General features: G+C 33.1%; 2 protein-coding genes across 6 annotated transcripts in view; both read right to left on the reverse strand.

The window, feature by feature from the left end:
• The window catches only part of TAF2 (TATA-box binding protein associated factor 2), a 100,421-nt gene that overhangs the window by 66,764 nt on the left and 8,449 nt on the right, over positions 1–25,208 (reverse strand). For all 5 annotated transcript variants that reach the window (XM_077847069.1, XM_077847072.1, XM_077847068.1 and 2 more), the window contains exons 3-14: positions 24,580–24,740; positions 14,890–15,008; positions 13,534–13,675; positions 12,065–12,296; positions 9,778–9,962; positions 8,777–8,890; positions 7,337–7,436; positions 5,640–5,725; positions 2,803–2,938; positions 1,612–1,766; positions 807–921; positions 343–452 (exon numbers count right to left, since the gene is read on the reverse strand). In XM_077847069.1, the coding sequence (XP_077703195.1) occupies positions 343–452; positions 807–921; positions 1,612–1,766; positions 2,803–2,938; positions 5,640–5,725; positions 7,337–7,436; positions 8,777–8,890; positions 9,778–9,962; positions 12,065–12,296; positions 13,534–13,675; positions 14,890–15,008; positions 24,580–24,740 (1,655 nt within the window). The remainder of the gene's footprint in view (positions 1–342; positions 453–806; positions 922–1,611; positions 1,767–2,802; positions 2,939–5,639; positions 5,726–7,336; positions 7,437–8,776; positions 8,891–9,777; positions 9,963–12,064; positions 12,297–13,533; positions 13,676–14,889; positions 15,009–24,579; positions 24,741–25,208) is intronic.
• LOC144283239 (ubiquitin-conjugating enzyme E2 L3-like) lies at positions 21,422–22,280 on the reverse strand. Its single transcript, XM_077847077.1, has 2 exons — positions 22,060–22,280; positions 21,422–21,837 (listed from the first exon to the last, which is right to left on the reverse strand). The coding sequence occupies exons 1-2, from the start codon at positions 22,250–22,252 to the stop codon at positions 21,638–21,640; spliced, it is 393 nt and encodes a 130-aa protein (XP_077703203.1). The 5' UTR covers positions 22,253–22,280; the 3' UTR covers positions 21,422–21,637.

Genomic DNA, 25,208 nt, shown 5'->3' on the forward strand with positions numbered 1-25,208 from the left:
AAACTAATAAAGACAAACATAAGTAATTTGCCTTATATTGTTCCTGGTTCCAAAAAATTAAATTTCTATTCCACCTCCCCCTGACCCTAACAAAATAAAGATTCTTAAACCTAAATTTTTAAATTAATTCAAAAAATAAAAAATGCTGTCAAGAACAGAAAGCAAATAAAGACTGTTTAATAACATCAACTTAAAGTAGAATGAAAGAAAAAAAGATACCAGATAACATGTTTTTTACTTGAAAACTTAGGTATATATTAGGATTTCTATTTTGGCATTTTAATCTGTGAGACTTACAATTTAATTATCAATTTCAGTTTAAAGTTATGATTCAATGCCTACCTTCTGCTTTTGGAATGACAGGGAATATCATGTTTAAGGCTGTTTTCTTCAATTTGCAATGTATGATTGAAGGATCCATCTAACTCCTGCACTGTCACTTTAAGTGGTCCCTTTAAAAAGAAACCGTGTTCAAAAACAATGCTAGAAAAATACCATAAATGTATTCTTAGGTGTATAGGTATGTATTTCAAGATATAAAATACTACTATGCAAGATATATATCTAGAGACACAGAGAAGTAGCTGGTACCAAAGGAAAGAAGAACTGCGATAATCTGTGTTCTCTGAAATCTCCGTCATGACCTCTTCATTGACCCATCATTGACACTTGATGTTTTCTCAATTTTGACCTTTGCAAACAAAACCTCATTATGAAACTTCTAACCAGCTCTCCAACCATAAGCCCTTCCTATATTGAACTGGGAAGAAAGCAATACAAAAGGCCAATCTAGAAAAAAATCTTACCACGTATTTCTGAGTTCCAGGGGATGTATAATCTTGTTTTATTTCCAATTCCAAGACATTTCGTTTTCTGTTAAATGCAAAACTCCCATAAAACTTTACCACTCCACTCTGATCTCTGAAGAATTGTAAAGGAATTTTTGCATACTGAAATGAATACGTGCTAAACAAAATAAATGACTCGTTATAGTAGGTAATAACTTTCAAACTCATTTTCACCAGCTCAAGGCTTGAGAACACACTTCAGGGTAAACCAGGTGGCAAAGTATTCAAAATTTTTGTGAAAAATGTTTCCCCAGATTTAAACAAAATTTCTGAGACATTAACAGATTTATGTTTTTTAAGAAGCAAAACCACTCTACTGGGTTATTAATATAATAGTGCTTTGATATGAAAAATGTAAAAATTGAAAAGTTCCCAGATACCACTTAAGTTGTGCCAAGCTCTAACCACATCTAAAAGCTACCATACCACTACATCTTAAAAGTAATCCTGCAGGCCTGTCTGGTGGACTATTTACCTCCCCTACCATCAAGACTACTGCTATAGTCACACACTAAAAAGCAATTCAAAATACACCAAATTTTACAAGCGTAAGTCTGTGTGTACATATGTATGTGTGTCTCTATCTCAGTGATTAATAGGCACCTTAGCTGAAATGATTTACAGTTCATGGTTATTTCTACTACTATTTAGAAATTTAAATAGTTCTACTTTGGTCTCCCAACTCTTTCTTCTTCCTCCTTCCCCTGACACATATAATCTTATTCCCTTTCCCTCCTTGTTGAACTGCTACTGAAAAGGATACACCCACTGCTTTATTAAAGGCTGGATGTCTTTGCCAGAGACATTTGAGATGGATTTCAAAAACCCAGATGTGGAAACCAACATCTGACTCCACATATGTGACTGGAACTTCTGTGATGAAGCAGTACTAGCCAAACTTAACAGTTTATTAAAAACCTGTAAGGATGAAAATGTCTTACTAAATAAGTTTATATAACATAAAATACATTGTTTTCAATTCTGTATTAACCCATTTTACATTATGACTTTACTACAGTTAATTACAAAGATAATAATTTCAATAATTTCACATCTAACTATATAGGTAGGACTAGTTAAAGACTATTACCATTAAAAGCACGTAAAGATAGATTTAAGCAGCCAGACTATAAAACTATTCCTCCTCAAAACATAATTCAACTTTAATATGTCTTAGACAAAAACAATGAACAGTACTTTTAAGGATTATAATAATAGTAATATATAATACCTATAATTTATTGTACCATGAGCTTTACAAAGAAACTAAACTTTATTTAGCAAGTTTAGCAAATGATTTAGCAAAATCATTAAGATTTACACAACTTTACAAAGTTTCTTTATGGACTGTCTCTCATTTAAAATTTCTCCACTCTAAAGGTAAGGTAAAAGAAAGAGTAAATAAATTTAATTTTAAGGCAATCATAAAATGCTTAAAAAATTACTAAAAGTTATTTTTCATTCACCTGTAAGAATATTGTCAATGGGAAAAAAAATAGTCAAACATTTATAACACATTTATTTCTACTACCTTAACTACTAAATCTTAACTACTTACACCAAAACTTGTTAAAATATATGGCAGAATTTAATAGTAGCAAAAATAAACATCTTTTAGGTAGGTTTGTTTTCTATTAAAAACAGTCTAAGTGGCACCCATCCTCAATATTTCAATTAAAGAACACAAAATCATATGTACAAATAGGTTTTAGTTTCATCCTCACATTCTAATTTTATATCCATGACAAACCAGCATTACATGAGTGAAGTAATGATACTCATTCTACATCTAAGGAGAAAAAAGCACAAGTTACTTAGTGAGCAAACAGGTAATTAGTAACAGAATTCCTGCTATAAATTCAGATGCTCAGACTCCTACCAAACAGCATTCAGATTATACACATACAGAGCGTGTCTTTCTTTACAACTGTTAAGTCCCTAAGTTAATACTTACCTGTAGCATGAATTCCATACTGATCCTATTTTCAATCAATCTCATCACAAGGTGAGCTTTACACTGAAACATAGTGTAGTATTCCCAGGAAAGCGTATGTGGATGCTTTATTGAAAAGTGTAGATGAGATGCTGGACTAAAAACATAAACAGCTATGCTTAATAAAACAAATTTGAATATTAAATAAACAATAAATTTCATGACAATATAACTCAATGATTTCTTAGCATGAGACCAACATGACTAGGAAACTTCTAAAAGAAGAAAATTATGAAGTTTCATAAAAAACCTAAGGGAAAATTTTAATAAAAACACATGCCAAGATGCTAGATAAGAATAGTGTTAATATTTTAGTGCTCTCTAAATTCATCATAATTACAATTAATGTAATTCTAATTAATATCCCAAGGTTAAACCATATATGCACACATAAAAAACATCCCAGATGTATTATATATCAAAAAATATATAAAAATACTAGAAGAAAAGAAGGAAAAATTTTCTTGTCCTAATTCTAGGGTGGGAAAAATCTTAAATAAATAAATAAATATAAAAATAAATAAATAAATAAATAAATAAATAAATAAATAAATAAATAAATATAAATTCCAGAGGACAAAGGCCAGACTATGTAAAAATTTTAAATTTTGAAATGATGAAAGAGATCATCAGATTAAAAAAAGGTACAGTCTAGTAAAAAAAAAAATTATGACATATATAGCATTTAAGGTGTTTAAAATTTTTCACTATTTTAAACAATGTTATAGTGAATGTCTTTACATATGCACAAGTATTTCTGTATCACAAATGTCTAGAAGTAAAATATCTATATGACAACACAGCTAGAAATACAACTACTGAATCTGAAAATTACATAAAATAACCCTTCAAAAATCACTGTACCAAATTATACTCTCACAATCAATGTGTAAGAGTAATCATTACACTTCCTTAAAAACATGGGGGCACCTGGGTGGCTCAGTTGGTTAAGCGTCTGCTTTCGGCTCATGTCATGATCCTGGAGTCCCAGGATGGAGCCCTGCACTGGGCTCCCATCTCAGCAGAGAGCCTGCTTCTCCCTCTCCTTCTGCCCCTCCTCCTACTAGTACGTACAGGTGCTTTCTCTCTCTTGCTCTCGCTCACTCTCTCAGGTAAATAAATAAAATCTTTAAAAAAATGGCATATGGAAATTTAAAGTATTTACCAATTTCATATTTATATAGTCATATGTGTATGACTGAACTACATTTGGTAATGCCATACATAAAGACACACACACACACACACACACACACACACACACACACACACAAGGTCTGGAAACAATATACCAAATTTATACTCAGAGTTATCTCCAAAAAGAGGAACTGGTGGGAGGGAGGTATATTACTTCCAGACCTTTTTTTCCCTTTAAAAATTAAACATACAAGAGCTAAATAAATGGACAGAACCAAAGTAAAAGCATTTAGTGTAAATAATATTTATATACCATGGTAATGCTCTAATTATATGCTGGGCAACTGCCATACAGCAGGCAGTCAGAAGAAGAAAGTGAAAGGAACTAACATTTATGAAACCTGACCTCAAGTAATACAACTAACCCAGGTTAAGATGGACTGCCATTTTATACATCCAAACACATACACAGAAAGGTTATACAATTTTCTCAAATCACAAAAATAACGACAAGAATCCAAAGTTTGTCTAACTCCAAATTTCTATGCTTTCCCTCAAACTTACTCTCGTCTTGGTGACCATGTTACAACAAAGAAAAGGCTACCAGTTAAATAACTTCAAGTTTCTTAACTCTGTGGTGCTTTTAGACACTTGGGCAGCCCAGTTAATCCTATGGGTCCCTTTTGAGAAATTGCTTTCATATGCACAAAATAAAATGCACAGAATTACAAAGGAAACCAATTATAATGAAATACAGCTATAAAAATATTTAAAAATTATGATATATCAATATATGTGCTAGTTTATTCATGCACTGAATAACAAGACCTGGCAGTGGTCTATTATAGTAAAACTGAGGTGGCGGTAAGTGCAGAGTATTTCAAAATATCTGCTAACAATTATAATGTGACAGGAAAGATCTATAATTTCTACTGTTGACAAAGTCACAGCATTGTCTGTTGCCTACATTTATAGTTAAGGAAAATATAAAACGTCAGCTAATGGTTAGTGAAAATACAGAAAAGTTTTCCCATCCACTTCAATCCATATTCTCTTAGGGAATCCATGGGCACTAGAACAAACAAGATTTCCTGATAGTAACACTATTTTGCTCTAAGTGGCTGTCTTCCTTACAGGGACTTGCTACACAACGAAAGAGAGAAAGGGAAAGAAAGAAGAGAGGGTAGGTAGAGAGGGAGGCATATAAAAGAAAGAAGGGAAAAAGCAGAGACTAATTAAGTGTCTAGATAGGTGACCATTCAGATAAACAGTTATAGGTATGATGTCCTGAAACTGAAATTATCTACTTAGATTTAAAAAAATAATCAGTGGTCCATAAGCAAAATACTTGTTTCCATTATTTTTAAACTTTTCTAAGAACAGTATATATAGTAGCATCTGCAAATTTACATGGAAAAGAGGAAAGCCTTCTACTTTTTTAGTCTTTCTTTACTGTTTAATTACATCTGCAGCCACCACATGTAGTAAAAATAGTAAAGTAAGGAAAAGAGTAATGAGAGTGTTACCAGTATTTGTGGCTTTGATATTATTACGTACTATTGTTTTGGCTTGTATGGGTCTCCATACACATCCCAAATAATCCTGAAAGATGGAACCCATAACACAAGGTTTATAATATCACCTCTGAACAACAAACTTACTTATCCTTCTCTTTTCCTCCACCAAATATGGGATGTAGTAAAACTCCACCAGTTTTTAGTTCATACGCCACTATTTTGTCTAGCTCCTAAAAAATATAAAAATAGAGGAGTCCGTGAAAATTATTTTACATGCCAAATTTTAGAATTGAATTGTGATTTCTGATTTCCTGGAATCAAAATTTAAATGTCTTATAATACATTAAATGTATTTGTAAAGTAGTTTATGTTCTTATAAACAAAGCAGACTACACAGCTGGCTCAATAATAGCGCCAAAAAGCCTTCTCTCCTTTGTGACTCCAGGGCTGGCCAGCAGCCTGCCGATGTTTCCTTAATGGCTCTTCCCAACCTCTCTGATCTGTGTTCCAAGTTCATTTGTTTCTTTTCTGTGTTTTGTTTCTGGTGGAAGATTTAGACAAATAAAAAGAAATGGAGGTAAAATTATATCAGGGATCTACTATTTTAAAACTTCTTCAGTCTTCTCTAATATGACATAGATCAAAGTGGAAAAAAAAGTTTTAAGTGAAAAACAAAAGACCACAGAACTATGTTAGAAACTCGTGGCCTGTTTAAATAACATATAAGCAGTATACAGAAGTGGTAAAAATAACAATGTAGTGGTTAAAAGCCAGGTTTGGGTTCTGGCTCTACTACTTACTAGCTGTGTAACTTTGGCCAAATAATTTAACCTCTCTGTGCCTCAGTTTCTTCACCTAATCCTCATATAATCAGCATAATAACAGGGTAGTTAGGTAGATTAATACAGTTAATAGTTATAAAATGTATATGATAGTTCCTGATATCTTGCAAGTGCTATGTTATTTTTTTCCCTTAATTAATAGTTTCTGAAATGAAGAATGGACTCTTCTAGTTTGGATATATGAATTCTTTTATGGTTCTAGATGTTTGAAAGCCTTTATAATTACCTTTTGGCTTACTTGAGTTTGGGTTTGGATGACAAAGATACATAAAATGAGAAAAGGGGAAGATGGAGGGGTCTATTTCATAAAGATATTAAAGGTTGAAATTTTTCCACGAAGGAAGGAGTTAAGCACAAGATGAGTAAAATGTGTATGTACATGAACAGAATGGGCTAGGCAAAATACAGTTGATTTTTTTTTCTTTTTGGCCAAATCTTTAAATAATAGGGAAAAGATGTGACACTGACAGAGAACATAAATGTACTGAAGGGCTAGCCAGCATGATAAGCACTTACTATGTACAAGGCACCATGCACATTACATGTATGAAGTCTCACAATCCCCATTTACTCTTTTTATTAAAGATGAGACTTAAAAAGATTAACCAAAGTCATAAAGCTTGTAAATATATGTGGCAAACTGAAAAGCAATCTGACTCCAAAAGCTAGGCTCTATGTCTAAACAAATTTAGGAAGCACGGAATTACATTACAAACGAATAATACAAGGAGCTTGGATATATCTAACAACTAATTTGACATTGAAGGAGCTTAAATACTCTCTTGCTTAGCAAAAAACTCCTTGGAAGTCAACACTAGATAAAACAGACCATTCATCTTTCTCAGTAAAGTGATTTTTATTTTGATGGGAAAAATTAGGTACTTGCAAATGACAGTATTTTACAATTATGAAAAGGAAAGGAGAAGTGATTTGCAAATCAGGAGAACACTAACATGTCTTGTTGACTTCTAAATAAGTAATAGATCTGGCTGTTTTTACCTCTTTAATCCAATGGCGGTATTCATTAACACCAAAAGTTTTTTTCATCCAAAGTCCATAAATATAGCCGGAAATTCCTTTCAATACCCATTCATCAGACCTATGCAAGAAGTCAAAATATATTCTTTTAATCATAAAAATTTTTTGGATAAGACTGAAGAGGAGAACAGAACAAGTTATAGTGTGTCCTTTTGTGCATTCTTAAAAAAAATGAAAAAATAATTAGAAGTTTTTAAACAAAATATTCTGTTTAACCACCTCCTCCCACTGAGTTCTACTTATCCATCCATTATGCCTTCCTCACATCTGCTTTCCAGCCTTACTTCAAGTAATGTTAACTATGTTCGTACCTTTTCCTTCTTGGCCAACTTGAGTCCATAATTGTCTGCCTCCAAGGAAATACTTACTCAAAGTAAGGACTGCACTGGTTATATTTTTAAGGTTCACATTTGCCAATCCCATGCATAATTATCAATGGGATTCCAAGATCTAAACTTCAATTACTTATTTTTGGTTTCTCTCTCTCTTTTTTTAGAAGATTTTATTTATTTATTCATAAGAGACAGAGAGAGGCAGAGACACTGGCAGAGGGAGAAGCAGGCTCCATGCAAGAAGCCCGATGTGGGACTCGATACCGGAACTCCGGGATCACGCCCTGAGCTGAAGGCAAACGCTCAACCACTGAGCCATCCAGGAGTCCCTTATTTTTGGTTTCTCAAGAGGAAAGGGAATTAATACCATTCAATCATGTATTCATTCATATACTTATCCACTCATTCATTTATTCAAACATTTTGCCTACTATATTCCAGGCACTATTCTTCACTGAAACTATGCTATTATGGAAGAATTACATAATTCAAGAGGACTTACCTTCTGTCAACAAAAAAGAAAAAGAAACCAACTGATAGTCATGTACTATGCCTAGCATAAAGTGATCACAAAAAAAATTATAATCCTAAGGGAAGTTCCATGTATTTCTTTGAATTCCTCTCAAGTCAATCAAAACAATTAAGTGTTCTTATCTCTTACTTCTTTCAAGTATATTAGTACAAAGTTAAAACACTACCAGAAAATCCCTATCACTATTGTATGTAGAAGACTGTTATTTTGCTTTATTCATGATTTGGAATATTACCACTTACAATGAACATTGACATTAGAATTTTAACTAGTTTTCTACACATTCAAGGCCTTATATGTATAGTATTCATTTAATTTTCTAAGAAACTGTTGCTGTCAAAACTCTTTTAAAAATGATAGAACTATATTGAATTGATAGCCAAATATTTGAGATGACATTTATAATTATTTTTCTCTAAATATATATAGAGAAAAGAAAATACAGGAAAAAAACACACACACACACACACACACACACACACACACAAACTTTCCTAATTCTTTTTCTCAGTAGCTATAAACTATGAAATCACTCACCAAGACATTCTGGATATGAAACATCCAAAAAACTGCTGTGCCAAGGACTGGGCTAAACACCTTCTAGTCAGAGGTGTCTCATCTATAATCATAGCACTATGTAAGAGATTTGTGCTGGAATTTAAGAGAAGAAACAGTTAATTATAACCAAGAAACAAACAATGATTCACTCAAAATAAAATAACCACATTTTTAAAATAAAATTCAAGTTAGACATAAAAGAGAAAAAACGGAATATTCTTCCAAAAGCTTTCACATCTTTTCAAAATTTAGATGAAATCCATAATCTTCATTAACTTTTGCTTAAAACAAGGACTACAATGTTTCCCACTGATTTCCATGAAAAATGTAAGTATCTTTTTCTGGGGGGAAGAGGAATTATTAGCCAGAAATGGATATGTTCATCATTAACTGATCCTCCTATGAAGAGCTCTTCTAATTTCAAAACCCTTTTTCCAATAATAACTATTATTATTTTTTTTTTTTAAAGTAAGGTCTATACCCAACGCAGGGCTGAACTCACAACTTCAAAATCAAGAGTCACATGTGAGCCAGGCAGTCACCCTTATTAATTTTTTGAGCTCCATTTTTTTCTTTTAAACACATTGACCCATATGATTTTGGTAACACACTCCAGAGAACACATGGGCAGTATTATTATTATTATTCCCCTTTTACACATGAGAAAATTTAGGCCCAGATAGGATAAAATGATTGAACCTAAGACATATATTTTATAAATCTGGAACTTTCCAAGGAAAGAAAGAAAGAAGGGGTGAAGGTAAGGCAGGATAAGAAAGAAAAAAATGAAGTTTTCTCTTTTATAATTGGCAAAGAGATTTCTGACATCAGTAAACTTTTAAAGATGCTAGGAAAAAAATCCATGAGACAACCAATATATAATCTGTATGATTTTTTAGTGCATAAACAGAAGAGACTAAATAACCTATCTTCAGATCATTACCCTCACTTGGTCATTTCCAATCTTAAGAAATACCAACCTAAAAATGCTCATGGAAGCATAAGCAGCCACTTCAACATAAGCCTCATCAATGAATACAGTTTTAAAACAGGAGTAAGGGTATCGGCATGTAAGAATTTCTTCATAAAATTCAAAAACTTCATGAAGATATGACGTAGTATGTTTAAGCAATGGAAGAAGTTGAGGTAAACAGAAATGAGTAACCTGAAAATAAAAAGGGCAGAAGATTACTAAATGAAAATGCTACCTTTAGTATTTTAAATTTCCTATCTCAATTGTAAGGAAAACTTCATATAAATCCGTTTAACAGCAATGAGGTAAAATACTAGTGTGAAATTAGTAATTACTTTTATTGACTATGTTTACAAAAAAAGTATCATATTCACTGTACTTGAAAATTAAACTCACGATGGATTTTAAGTCTGTGAAATGCTTAGATCCAATAAAAATACAACTTCAGTTTGAAATTAAAATGTCTTCTGCATAAGCATACAAAGCAAAGATTTAAATTTTCCAGGCTTATTGCAAACCCACCTTTGATTCACATATAGCTAACCTAGTGAATACTGCACTTGTCATAGTACTACATGTCCCACCTTGGACATGGTCACTCAAATATCATGTACCACCTCCTCCTATGTTATTATTCTGTGCCAAATCAATGGTATCAACATTGACGGAGATTAAATATGAGCTAATCTTTTTGAATTGGACAGAAGTTTGATCGGAATGAAGAGGTAAAGACAACACCTCAAAGTCAAAGATAGAAAGATATATGGTATGGTCAGGAGAATCTAAGTAACTACTGAATACAACAAACCAACAGGAAAGTAATAGAGAAAAAAAGCTAGAAAGGAAAATTAGGGCCAAATCCTAGAATATCCTGAAAGTCATACTACACAGTTCTGATTATTGCAGGATTGTGGAGTCAAGGAAAGTTTTTAATGTATGATAAAAATTATTCTTCTAACAGTGTTAAAACAGATTAAAGACTAATATACATGAGTGAATGAGGATCTATGTATGATTAATGAATGGTCAAGGGTCCAAACTGCATCATTAATTAGCACTCTTCTGGGGTACACAAAAATCAAAATGCTATTCATGAAAAAAAAAAAAAAAAGATTCACTTTTAGAAAAACATACGTGACAGACAATCTGATAATGCACTAAAAACTATTTGAGACTGAGAAAGACTAAGTGGGCTCTAAGTATTCAAGAAAAATACTTCTTAACTATCATTTACCTTTCTCTTATCCAATGGCTTGGAGAGGGGGAAAAAATTATTCCAAAATACTAAGTAGGTACTAATCAAATGTTGATTTTAAGCTGACCATTTACCAAAGATATTAAAATTCACTGCCAATTTTATCAGTGAATATATTTTTAAGAGTCACTGTCAAGCCAGCAAAAGCAAAACCATTCATAAAATATCCTGAATCTTTTCCACCAGTGATTTTATAAATCTTGTCAATTTCAGGAAGACAAATATAAGAACAGACTGAGGAGCTTACTGACAGTCTAAACCTAATCGCCCTCAATTTTTGCTTACACAAAGAAATACTGTTGAAACAATCATGGTCAAATGTATATCTTAGCTTTATACTAAGAAATAAAAATCTAAAATTAAAAATGTTAGGGACAGGAGTAAATAAAAAGAGACTTATTTAAATGTTACTTTAAATAGGTACAGAAGTAGAAAGGGCCAATAACTAACACATCACTTCCTAAACACCAGAAGTCTCATGCTTGGGGAGGCCTAAAAGCAGTACTTGGTCTACCAATTAATATACAATTTCTGGCATGATATGGGATAGAAGAACACTGCAACAAGCCTTAATGAGAGTGTTGACTAGAATTCTAAACTCTGCTTCAGCCTTATCTTTTTTTCCTCTCTATGTGCTGAACTGAGAACAAATCTTGTTCTTTAATTTTGAAATTGCAGTATTTCAGATTCCAGAGATGGGACTGTAACATTCATAAACATATGTCAAACAAAAAAAACAACATGAGCATAAAGTAGTTACATATATGGACTCATACTAATCAAAGTACACTTGACACTCCTTTGGAACTCTAAGCTCTCTGTTGAAAAAAATCTAAAACTTTAATATATGAACATTTTGAAAGGATTTCATTCATGACTTCACATCATTAAATATATCAGATAAGGAATCCTTTTCTCTCTAGTGATATTCTGGATAATTGAAAGAAGAGTTAGGAAAAACTCAATATTTCATTACTATCCTTCCTTTTATTAGAAGTGAAAGGCTGGGAGGAGAAAGGAACATGAAGCTATGACTTACCTCGTGCATATAGGGATCTACAAGTATTTCAAAAGGTCCAATGGCCAAAGAGATATTTGATGCAGCTGTTGGAATGGTAAGCATGTAATGAAAGGTCTTCTTCCTCATATCATGGGTATAGACTGTCTCCACCAAATCTCCATTAGAAACAGCCACCATTGCGGCATCTACTGTAAATTCTAATTTCCATGTACATAATTCAGAGTATGAATCAACACATGGGAACCAAAATCTAGAAAAAAATATCACCAGCATTAAAAATATAGTGAAAATGTAACCTACATTGTTTCCCTTACTTATAAGTTATTCTAACATTTGTAGAATATGCGCAAAAAGAAATTTCAGGTATTTCCCTAGTGAGCTTTTCACTGTGTAACTTGAAAGAATCTAATTAAAGATAGAAATTTCCTCCAAATATTATTTGGCAATATTAAGAAAATATATCATATGATGCTGCCAGTTCAAATCCTTAAAAAAGAGATAATTCCTAGCTTTGAATTTTTAAATTAAAAATTATTTTCACTTGCAATATTCACATTAGTCAGTTTTTATGTAGTATTCATTTCTGGAAACTAAAAAAGCTTATAGTAAAGTTTTAAAAAACACAATATTCAGAATCTAATCCCAAATTGTTTTTGGAGATTAGATGGGATGCACTGTATAAATCCAAATAATGCTAGTAAAGCCAGACATAAAATTTCTATTCCCCTTTCTATCAAGATCAGATTTTACTACCTGCTAGAGTATGTATCTGATATTGCAACACAAAGAAGTCTAAGACATCATCCCTGACTTGAAGGAGTTAATAATCTGAGGATCACTAAAAACAATCTGAAGAGAATGCACATAATTCAGTAACATACAGTGAGCTATTGAGCTTTGAACACAAACTACAATTATACACAACAATGAAAGTAAATCTTAACTACCATAGTGTTGAACAGAAAAAGACAGATATCAAGAGCATAATGCAGACACTTCCATTTATATAAAGTTCAAAAGCAGGTGTCAAGCTATGCTATTTTAGAAATCAGAATAGTGGTTAACCTTGGGCAGGAGGACATTAGGTGGGCAAGTAGTGAATTGAAGTGGGTATGAGGGGGGATCTACAATGCTGGTAATGTTCTTTTTCTTGATTTGAATGTGAATTACACAGGTTTGTTCACTAATTTCACTAGTGAAAATTCACTATTATTTACAATTTGTATAATTTTCTGTATGTTATTTTACATCAGTATAAAGTTAAAAAATAAAGAATTGAGATGATTTTAGAACAGTCTCTTTTTTGAGAAGGAAAGAGAAAAGGGAAGACAGAACTAAGAGGAACGACTAGCGGAAAAGATTCAGAAGAGGTAAATTTGAGGATCAAATTCATACTTCCCATTTTACACTAAACATATGTATTGTGTATACACAGAAAAAATGCAACTGAAAAAGGAAATTAACTGAAATATATAAGAGTAATCTACCTTGTGGAATTTTGATACCCACAAGAGAAAACATGAGCACCTCTCTCTGCCATACTTCCCTCAACACTGGGTACCACAAAATGAAGACCTCCTTTTGGCTGATCCAAAGAAAAATTGATGTGTATCTTTAGGACCTTTAATTCTGCAACAAATAAATATATACATACATTGATATGTAAATATATAATTAAGTAACAGCAGTCTATATAATAAGGGCAAAGACTTACACTAAACATAAAATGGGAATCGAATCAGTTTTATGCGAAAAACTACACTACTTACCCTAGTTTAGGCTCTCACCTTCTCTCCAGCTAAACTAACTCAAGAGCCCGCCTCTACTGATGTCCTTACTTCCACTCAATTCTAGCACTGCTAGCTGCATTCTCCCAAAATATGGCTCAGGTCATGCCATATCCTCATCTCAACATTTCTGATAATGTTATACTGCCTAAAGAAAAAAGTTCAAAACTAAATCCAATGCAAAACTTGAAAAATAAGGACCTAAAAAGCCCCCCAGATTATTAACCCTAGTTGACTTTGGGGAGTAGAAGTAGGGGGTGAGTAGGAAAAGCTACCTGGGAATTTACATAATCCATTATTTATTATATTATCTTTGATATCTACCTAACGCATATATGTTGCTTTCATAAAATTAAAAGGTTTCTTTTTAATTTCCCTCAAAGCACTACAACCATACGAGCTCCAATTTCTGAACACGAAACGATAGCCGTCTAATTGGGCAACCCCCCTCAAGAAACCCCTGGCCAAACATACAAACTATTAAAAAGAAAAAAGTTTACTTCTTCATCTGGTTATAGGCTAAATAAAAGAGGTAAGTTATATATAGTAATTATAATAGCTGTGACTTTATACAAAAGAAAATGATTTAGATATAATAAGAGTGTGCTCAAAAGTGCAGACCACAGGACCCTATGTTCTAGCATTGACTCAACTACTTATCAGTGACCTTCAATAGTTCACTCACTGTCTGGACTTCAGATTACTCTTCTGTAAAAGGAAGGAATTGAACCAGGTGATTTTTTAGGATTCTTCCTGCTATGAAATGCTGTAATTCTAAACTGCTTTGACACTCATGCAATCTTAATTCTTGACAAATTATTCCATCCATCCAATTCTTTTTTTAACTATCAACTTTAAAAACAACAGTGAATAGGTTTTTTGTCACAGCCCTTAATTGCTATTTTCCTATTAACCAGTAATCCTTAAGAAAAAAGTTTCCAATTTCTGTATATTTCAACTTATTAATTTGTAATTATGGCATCATTAATTTTCATGTGAAAGTTCAGTCACTGAGTCTAACATGATTTTACAGTCAATATATTTTTTGTATTTTACCATCAACATGTTTCCATAACTCTGATGGAACCTTTATGCAAAGTTCTCCATTTCCTGCGTCAGGATCCACAGCACTAACTGCAGCTGCATAAGCATTGGAAAAATAATTAAGATTTCTCCTGGAAAATACAAAAAGAGCCTGTTTTAATAATAAACCAAACATTTCACCAAATATTTTCTTAAATATTTGGTAGCATTTGTTAAGTATATCATTTTATGAGAATACTTTTTAGCCAAGTAACTATTACTCTACCCACCATGACAAAACCTATTAAATTATAAATACAATGTCACATATAGTCTATTTGGCAAAGCTATGGGATTATTATGATTACCATATCCTTCATTAGTTTTGGAATGCTAAAGCCACTATACTTTCATGATAGAAGTGAGAACAATATATGTAGAATTGAAGAAATAATTATTCTTCATCAATCTGGCAAAAATTTTATTGGATTCAAGCTCTACAATCTGACAGAACTTACAATGTTTAAAACAAGTGAGAATGGGTATCAAGTCCTCAAAATGTAATACTACTTACCTTCACACCCCAGTGCCTGACAATATAAGCTTAAGGAAGGAGGGAAACTTTTGGCTGCTTCACTGTTGTATCTCCTATATGCCAGGGGGCTACTCAATCATTATTTAAGAGTTACTTGGCCTTATTTCCCATTAGAGGAAAACAACACACAGATGTCTTATGAAATATTAAAACGTCGTTCCCATCCAATTTCTAATTTTATTTCACAATTTATTTTTCTTATTTTAATTTTTTAAAGATTTTCATTTATTTATTCATGAGAGACACACAGAAAGAGAGAGAGGCAGAGACACAGGCAGAGGGAGAAGCAGGTTCCATGCAGGGAGCCTGACGTGGGACTCGATCCCGGGTCTCCAGGATCAGGCCCTGGGCTGAAGGCGGCGCTAAACCACTGAGCCACCCGGGCTGCCCATTACAAACAATTTACATGTGTGTGTATGTATATATATAAAAACAGACCTCCCTCCACTTACAATGGAATTGTATCCCAGTAAACTCATAAATTGAAAATATTCTAAGTTGAAATGCATCTAATACACCTAACCTACCAAAATATCATAGCTTAGCCTAGCCTACCATAAATGTGCTCAGTACACTTACATTAGCCTCCCATGGAGCAAAATCATCTAACACAAAGCCCATCTTATAATAAAGTATTGAACATATCAGGTAATTCATTGAGTACATTCACTGTACAGACTGATTACAGGAAAAATAAAATGGGAAAAGCCATTAAAGAAAACAAAGTTATACACCCTGAACCCGACAGAGGCCATTCTCCTTCCATTTCTATCTCTCTACTAACTAGAAAGATGTAGTAACTATAGCCTTTAACTACACAACATAAGATTCTAGAAGCACTTAGACTTCTCAATAATTTCAACTATTTCTTTCTGTTAGATAAATATGTAAAATGTGTAAAAGCCACAGGACCACAATAAAAATGAACAACTCTTGTTTTCACATACCATCTATTTTTTTTAAAAAATTATTATACAGCACAAATAATTCTTTTTCCTTTGGTATATAATTCTATAAATTCTTACACATGTGTAACCACCACCACAATAAGGATGCAGAACAGGTCCATTACCCTAAACAGTCCCTTGTGCTATGATGCCTTGTGTCAAATAAATGGGAGTCATACAGAAAGCAATCTTGTGAGGCTGGCTTGTCTTACTCAGTATGCCTTTGAAATTCTTCTCAGGCATTACATGTATCAATAGTTTCTTCCTCTGCACACTGAATAGTATTCCACTGTATATAGACTGGACCTCAGATTATTTATTGTTTATTCATTCAGCCACTGAAGAACAATGTGGGTTGTTTCTAGCTTTTGGCTATCACTAATAAAACTACTATGAATAACTGTGTATTTTTAATGTGAATTTAATTTTCATTTTTGTAGTACAAATACCCAAGAGTGGGACTGCTGAATCAGATGGTAAGATACGTTTAGCTTTATAAGAATATGCCAAACTGTTTTCCAGAATGGTTATACCATTCCACATTCCCAAGTGCCAGTTACTCCACATTCTTGCCAGTGCTTAGTTAACATACCATCTAATTTTAAAGGCTACTCTGTACATCCATAGACTAAAATTTCTTTTTAATAAAATTTCAGAAACATGAAAGATAGCTGAAGAAACCTGTAATTTCCTCCCAGTTTTCTGTAAAATTAAAAAAATAAAAGACAATCATTACATAAAAAGCCAAATTTAAACATTACCTATTAGGCCACTCAGTTTTTTTATGGGAAATTATTCTCACTTAATCTCCTCATTTCCTGAGAAGAGGTAAAGTGGTCCAAATAAAATGGTGAGTCATTGTAAGTGGAATCTACTGGAAAGTCAGTTTTGAGGAACAATCTTCTCATGGTTTGGATTTCAGTGTTTCTTTTCATAATATGAATCAAATCTGTTTCTTTTCAGAATAACCTTATTAAAGCCAAAAATCACAGGGCAAGATTATAGTGTTTTCAATTTTCAGAATAATAATGACTGCAAAATATTAGTATGTCCTTGCCCTATAACCACCACTATCCTCAACTTTCAGTTCCCAATCCCCATCCCCTCCCTCAAAGCTTAAAGAAACAAGTAATGTTGTATGATACTGAAAAACTAGTAAATTAAAGGTAATCAAAAGAATTTTCTCCAAAAACCTATTATAAACATTTATATTGAAATAATTTGGTAATTCTTTGTCAATAACATATACTTCTTAAAACTATGGGTGCAGATTTTACAAAACTGAGGATTCAATTATTTGTGAACTTTTTCTCTATTTAAAAAAAAAATCATGGAAGTACAATACACATCAGAAAAATATATATGCTCTAAATATACAGCTTAACAAATTTTCACAGAACAAAAGCAGCCAGTATGCAGAGCAAAAACACAACTTTACCAGTCTCTCAGAAGCCCAGCCCTCCTATAATCACTAATCAAGCCCCACCCCCCACCACCAAGTGTGTCATTCTGACAACTAAAGTAACAGATTAACAACTTAATAGACATTTTCTTGTGTTGGACTTCTTTTACTTAATGTCATATCTGTGAGATCCAGACATATTACTGCATATAGCTATTGGTCATTCATTCTTGTTACTGTTTAGAATTCCAATGGTGTGAAAACATATCACAATCTATCTCTACCACTGATGAGTCTTCAGGTAATTTCCAGTTTTGACTATTACAAATGCTACTGTGAACATTTCTGTACACATTTTTTTGGTGAACATATGAACACATTTTTATTGAGTACATACCTACAAATAAGACCTACATTAATCAGAGTATGCATATATTCAACTCAATTTACATTTCTATTAGCCGTGTTTGAAAGCTCTAGTTACTCTACATTCATGTCAATACTTGGTTTCTCTTGTCTTTGGTTTTGATAGTTTGCACACAGGAAAAAAAAAGAAAGAAAAGCCAGCAGGAAAAGCCATTTTCCAAAAATGAAACCAATTCTCAAGTTAATAAAGACTACTTCTTAAAAATAATCAAAACAATATTTGATATGATAGTGTGAAGTAAGGTTGCTTGGAGAAAACTGTACCTGAACAGGTTTTTCTATGAAAAAGTCTAGGGCATTTCACTCAAGCTCAAACTTGAATGAACTACTCAAAGTAGCCAATTGTCTAAAATTAACAACACAGAAAACAATATGTCAGTCAGAATACAGAAAAAAGGGAACCCTCTTAACTGTTGGTGGAATGCAAGCTGGTGCAGCTACTCTGGAAGACAGTATAAAGGTGCCTCAAAAAGTTAAAAATAGAACTATCCTATGATCCCGCAATTGCACTACTAGATTTGAAGGGGTATATGCACCCCAATACTTATAGCAGCATAATCAACAATAGCCAAATTATGGAAAGAGTCCAAGTGTCCATCAGCTGATGAAGGGATAAAGATGTAGTAGATATATATAGATAGATAAATAGATATCTATATATATAAAGAAAAAGAATGAAATCTTGCCATTTACAACAACATGGATGGAGTTAGAGCATATTATGGTAAGTGAAATAAGTCACAGAGAAAGACAAATACTGGATGATTTCACTCTTATGTGGAATTCAGGAAACAAAACAGATGAATATATGGGAACGGGAGAAAAAACAGAATAAGAGGGAAGCAAACGGTAAGAGACCTAAAAACAGAACATTAACTGAGGGTTGATGGAGGGAGGTGTGTGGGGGAATGGGCTAAATGGGTGTTCAGTATTAAGGAGGGCACTTGTTATGACGAGCACTGGGTGTTCTATGCAAGTGATGAATCACTAAATGCTATTCTTGAAATCAATATTACACTATATGTTATTTAAATAAACATTTGAAGAAAAAAATCGAATCAAAACAAAACAAAGCAGCCGTGTGGTGAAAGGCTAATGTATTTCAAGCTACATAAATACTGAATACAGATAAAGACAAAATGACTCTACTGCTATGCATCTATCAATTAATCCAAAAAGGAAGGACTATTTCTAATTTCAGGGCTACTTCATTTAAGAAAAAACAATGCCAAGCCAGAGAATATTCAGAGGGTGGGAATGCTAACAAATTTGGGAAGGGTTGGAAGTATTAAGATTCTGTAGACTAGAAAAGAGAAAATTTAGAGGAAAACAATATTTAATTAGGATATAATAATATTTAAACGGATAAGTTTGTGAATATTCTACCAAAACAAACTATAGTCTGATGTAATAAAGAACTTACTAGCATTCAAAAATAATGAAAAGAGTGCTTTAAAATATAGTGAGCTCTCCAGAGCTAGAAGCATTCAAGCAGAAGGTGAAGTAGTATAGGAAAAATACTTAAAGTTCTGACTAAATGAACTTCAATGTTCCTCTAACTACCACAACTTGATCCCAAGCAGTACTACTAAGAACAGGCAGTGAGGCACTGTGGTTGAGTTAAAATATACAACTATCTTAATACAAAGCTTACTTAACCATAATCAGAAGCAGGAATCACCTATTTCTACTCTGTGAATATTAGTAAAATAACAACATTTAAAATCTCTATGTAGTAGAAGCCTGTATTAAAATAAAGAATCTACAAAATCTTTTTTAAAAAATAGCAAAAAATAAAATTAAAAAATAACAATTAAGAAAAAAATCAACTCCAATTACTCTAAAAATCATTCTAATCACTCAACAGTTACTTCATTTATATCTCTAGAGTGGTCATTTCTACTGCCATTCCCTGCCAAAATGAACATAGCAGACAGGAATTAAACTGATTCTTGGAACCTGGAACACTGAAGTTTTTCAAGCAAAATAAAAAGTATCTTCTCAAAGTGGCAAAGCCTATCTAGGGAAGAAAAAGAAACAAAGGAAAGAGATGTCAACTACTATAGTCCACAGAAACAGCTTCTCTGGCAAAGTTTATATTTATTTTACTCTAAGAAGAGACAATACAGCAAAAAATAAAAAAATAAAAAAAAAATTAAAAAAAAAAAAAAAAAGGACAAAAGTGAACCAAAAAGCCATAGATCTTGCATGGCAAACTATACTTTATCAACAATATATAAGATTCAAACATAAGATTTAGAGAAAGTGCTGTAATTATTTTACTGGCAGACAGTAAGCCGAGAGAGAGAGAGAGAGAGAGAGAGAGAGAAATCAAGCATGTGCCTTATCGATGTTACCTAATAGGATTTTTAATTGCTAGCACAGGTAACTAACAGTTCAGCTAACATTTAGTTGGGTAAAATAGGTAGAAATGTCTTTCAGTTTCTTATCTAAATGTTTCCCTTCCTTACATTCCCCCTACAGTTCAAAGGTACTGAATTTCAACCAAGGTAAGCACACTTTTTCCATTAAAAATAGGAGGGCCTGGCTGGCACCTTAACTTTAAAACAAAGAAGAAAATATGAAGTAGTGTATTACTTATTTGGATGTTAGGGCATTCTTGTAGATACTAAAGATCAAATTTTATCACAGAATTTAATTTTCAATTTCAAACTGCTATACCCAATTTGTTTCAGCTTTAGTGTGAAGTTTATTGGTTTACAAAAGAAAGTGACTTTAGAAACAACAGTAAGAGAAGTATCTAGGGACACACTGAAGACCTTAACTATCCGCCTTTCCCAAAGTTCTCTAAAAATAATGTCATCTAGGACAGACATTTTTCACCTCTAACTTCTAAGGAAAGCAGTATTTCTTCTGGATAATTGGTATGCTTCTATCTTGTGTCTTATCAATTGTATAAAAACGATAGTGTAAAAAACAAAAAACAAAAAACGATAGTGTTTCTCTTTGGTATGGCAACCAGAAACACCAAACCTAAATCTACAGTTTTCTTATAGTTCTTAACAGCATGTGCCCACTCTCCCATGCTTTTTTTTAATCTTCATGCTAATTTGATTAGCTACTTTTTAAAAGTGTTGTCTAACAAAATTCTAAAACTAATCTCAAATCCTTTTTTTCCTTTTTTTTAGAACATCTTAAATTTTTGTGCTCGCTTCGGCAGCATATATACTAAAATTAGAACATCTTAAATTTTTAATCCTTTCTTTACAGGTTACCTAGACCGCTTTTGATTAAGAAAACTGTAGAAAGTTAGTAACTGCCACAAGCAAACACCAGGGGTCTCCGCTCACGCTCGCTGGAATCCGTGGTGGCAGAGTTTAGTCCACAGGTCGCTTCTCCCCGTATTTCTTTGTAAACTCTTCAGCATTCTTACAGAATTTTTTATGGTCCTTAAGAGTATTCTTCAGCTAGGTCAGCCCGAAGTGGGTGCTTGGGCTGGGGGTCGTTCACCAGTGCTATGAGGAACTGGATTACTTGGTCGGTTTTGGTTGCTGGCTTCCAGTTTTCAGCACTAATTACTGGCAGACAGACCTGCCCCTTTTCATCAATGTTCCGGTGATAGATCTCTGTTTTAAATATGATCTTCAGGGATCCCTGGGTGGCGCAGCGGTTTGGCACCTGCCTTTGGCCCAGGGCGCGATCCTGGAGACCCGGGATCGAGTCCCATGTCGGGCTCCCGGTGCATGGAGCCTGCTTCTCCCTCTGCCTATGTCTCTGCCTCTCTCTCTCTCTGTGACTATCATAAATAAATAATAATAATAATAAATTTAAAAATAAATAAATAAATAAATAAATAAATATGATCTTCAGTGGTTTGAATGGGTACTCTGCTGGAAAGTTGATTTTGATTCTGAAGGCCCCCTTATCATATGGAGGGTTGTCAGGAACAATAAGCCCTTGCCAAGTCAATAAATTAGCTTCATCAACCTGGATGTTACGGAAGTTTTTCATTCCACATTTGCGGATTTCTTCAAGCTCCTTCATCAGCCTCCTGCTGGCCGCCATCTTGGATCTCAAATCCTTTTTTTTTTTTAACAAATCAAATAAAAACCAGCAAAAAATAACTAATGTTCTCTCTCTTAAAAAGCAATCAAAATTCTAGAGCTTGGTAGTAAAGCAGGGGTAGTGAGCAAGGATTTGCTAAGTGATCATGGCTAACAGAGCTCTGGTTCTAACTGAAAAGATTATATTCTTTCTTTCTCAATTTCCTAACCTAACCTTTGAAAAGATTCCCCTTTACAACTTCCTCTTTCCTTTCTTTACAATGCTATAAGTGATGAAGATCTTCCCTATCACTACAGAAAAATTTTAGGGGATATAATGACCTCAAAACAAACATGGCAAGAGTAAAGCTGGCTTCCTCAACAGATGTAGAGTCCATTGTTCCTGTCATTGCACCATCACAGATTATATTCTCTGAGACCTGAGCAGCAACAACTGGTACAGCAGATGTGTAAACACTGTTTTGTTACTGGCAGATGGAGAGGCTTCTTACCCTGTTATCAAATGCATAGTTCTAGTGTTAACTGGGTAGTTCTCTGGACTCTAGGAAGGCAATGGCATCCCTACCCTTTTACAGGTTCCTTTTCCATTCATTAGTGGTGTATATTTGCTACTTCAAAGACAGGTCTTTCTTTTTTTTTTCTGAGGGAAAAAAGATGCAAATGATTTCATAATAAGTGTTTTCATGTAAGTTCTACAAGTGTGGCTGAAAAAGCAATGTAATTTCAACAACTCCTCTTTATCAAATGGGAATTTATGGGAGCGATTCAGAGATTCCCTGAATTTTTCCAACAGCATTCCCTTTTTTCTTCTCTAAGTCTGAAAGATTCTGAACCAACGATAATTCAAACCAAATAAAATGTCTAAAGATAAGCCTCCTTTCTCAACCCTTCTAATCCCTTAAGGTGATGTTCTTAGGCATTAGCCTCAGTCAGAATCACCTGGCACACTAGTTAAAACATAAATTGCAGGACTATATATATATCCCGAGTTTCTGATTCAGCAGATCTAAGCCAAAGCATGGGAATCTGCATTTGTCTTTTTTTTTTTCTTTCAAGATTTTATTTAAATTCTAGTTAGTTAACATATACTGCGGTATTAGTTTCAGGAGAATTTAGTGTCATCACTTGCATGTCATCACTTGCAAGTGCTCACTACAACACGTGTCCCCTTAACATCCCACCCCGCCACCACCTCCCCTCTAGCAACCCCTCAGTTTGTTTCCTATTGTTAAGAGTCTTTGATGGCTTGCCTTCCCCTCTGTTTTTAGCTAATTTTTTTTCTAACAAGTTTCCAGGTGATGCTGATGCTGCCTGTCTGGAAATCACACTTTGAGAATTGCTGCCTTATGGCATCCAGACAAGCTAATATACCATCTCGACTAAAAACAAGTTATAATGAAATTTTGGCAATGCACCCCAAAATAGCGAATCATGATACAATCCAAATCTAATCTTTGGAAAGACAAGTGCCCTCAAATGTGGCTGACAGTACTTAAATTAATACAAATGTTACTGGGCACACTCAAGTAATACTAAGAAAAGCCTTAAAAATAATAAGTAATCCCATTTGCCCAAGGAAATAATTCAAAGAAGAATAAACTTATCTGTGCCAAAATATTCACTCAACATTACTTATGACATCAAAAGCTGGAAATTATACAAATGCCAAACAACTCGAAACAATCATGCAAACTGCAGACTACTAAGTAAATGGGATATTACCTGACCATAAAAATGATAGAAAGTGAAGCATATCATACGTGGTAGAGACAAAATATTTAAATGAAAAAAAACCAAAAAACTGATCACAACATGTTTACTAAAAAAACAAAAAAACAAAACAAAAAAGAAAACAGACGTAACCTCAATAGGTTCAGTATTTAAAGTGAAGGAAAGAGATATTTAAGACACAGTATTTTTGCATGATATTCTAAAGCAGTCAAAATATTTTATAAATATTTTAAAGTAGTCTCTGGTCTACGGATTATAGCAACCACCCGGCCTACTGAAGATCACATGTAATATTTATGAAGTATTTTTTTAAAAGACATTAAAAGTAGGAAAATGGTGAAAAAAATTATTTAAAATTCTCAGGTAATACTTCTTTAAAACTAGTTTGAAGAAAGGAAACTTCGTTTCCTTTGTTGGGCAGAGCTAGTAAAATTTCTTGAACCAAGTGTGCAGAGTGGTAAGAGAAATTACAATTAGGAAAAAAATTGGGATTCAGAGTCCAATAATAATCTAAGAAAAATCTGTTAAAAAATTAATCCAATAATATGGGGAACATATAGCTATTAGAAATATTAACTTTTAAAGTACAAAACTTACTGTTTTGATTCATTGTGACAGACTTCCAAAGTTGGGTCATTATAAATAAAAGCAGCTTCTAAATCATTGATCCTTACTCGGTATATTCTACACTGTTTGCTGTTCAACTTGATTCTATTCAAGTTTGCAACTGTTGGAAATATAGTCAGTTCCACGAATCCCTGCAAAGATAAAGAATAATAACTTCATTATAATTAAGATTGGTAGGTTTTAGAAAATATGTATTTTTATTTCTACTACTTATATTTACATACATAATTATTTCTACCATTTATACTACACTTCAGAGACAGAATCCCAAATAGCTACATACACATAAGAGCTCTCCAAGTATCTTCATTTCAAACATTATTGTCCTAATGAATGAACAAGTGTGAATTATGTATACTTTAACTTCTTGGTAATTCATATTCACTATCAGTGAAAATGAGACCTTCTGCTAGAAGAAAAGTAAAAGGACTCACTATTCTCAAATACAAGAATTTCTAGACAGACTGGAACTCAAACAGGGAAGAAAGAAGAAAAAAAAAAAATAATAGAGCAGAAAGAGAACCAAAACCAGGTTGGTGAGTGAAAGAACATGGCCCTCCAAAATGAGAATCAAATGGGAAAGATGGGCCAACTGAACA

The sequence above is a fragment of the Canis aureus genome, chromosome 14, assembly GCF_053574225.1.
Source record: "Canis aureus isolate CA01 chromosome 14, VMU_Caureus_v.1.0, whole genome shotgun sequence".
In the NCBI taxonomy this organism is placed as follows: domain Eukaryota; kingdom Metazoa; phylum Chordata; class Mammalia; order Carnivora; family Canidae; genus Canis; species Canis aureus.

Bases quoted from the DNA above. Each gene is read 5' to 3' on its own strand.
- LOC144283239 (XM_077847077.1), bottom strand. From the start codon at position 22,252: ATGGCGGCCAGCAGGAGGCTGATGAAGGAGCTTGAAGAAATCCGCAAA. The intron at 21,838-22,059 runs CACTGAAGATCA...CCACCCAGGGAT, and splicing joins AGCAGAGTACCCATTCAAAC to CCCTGAAGATCATATTTAAA.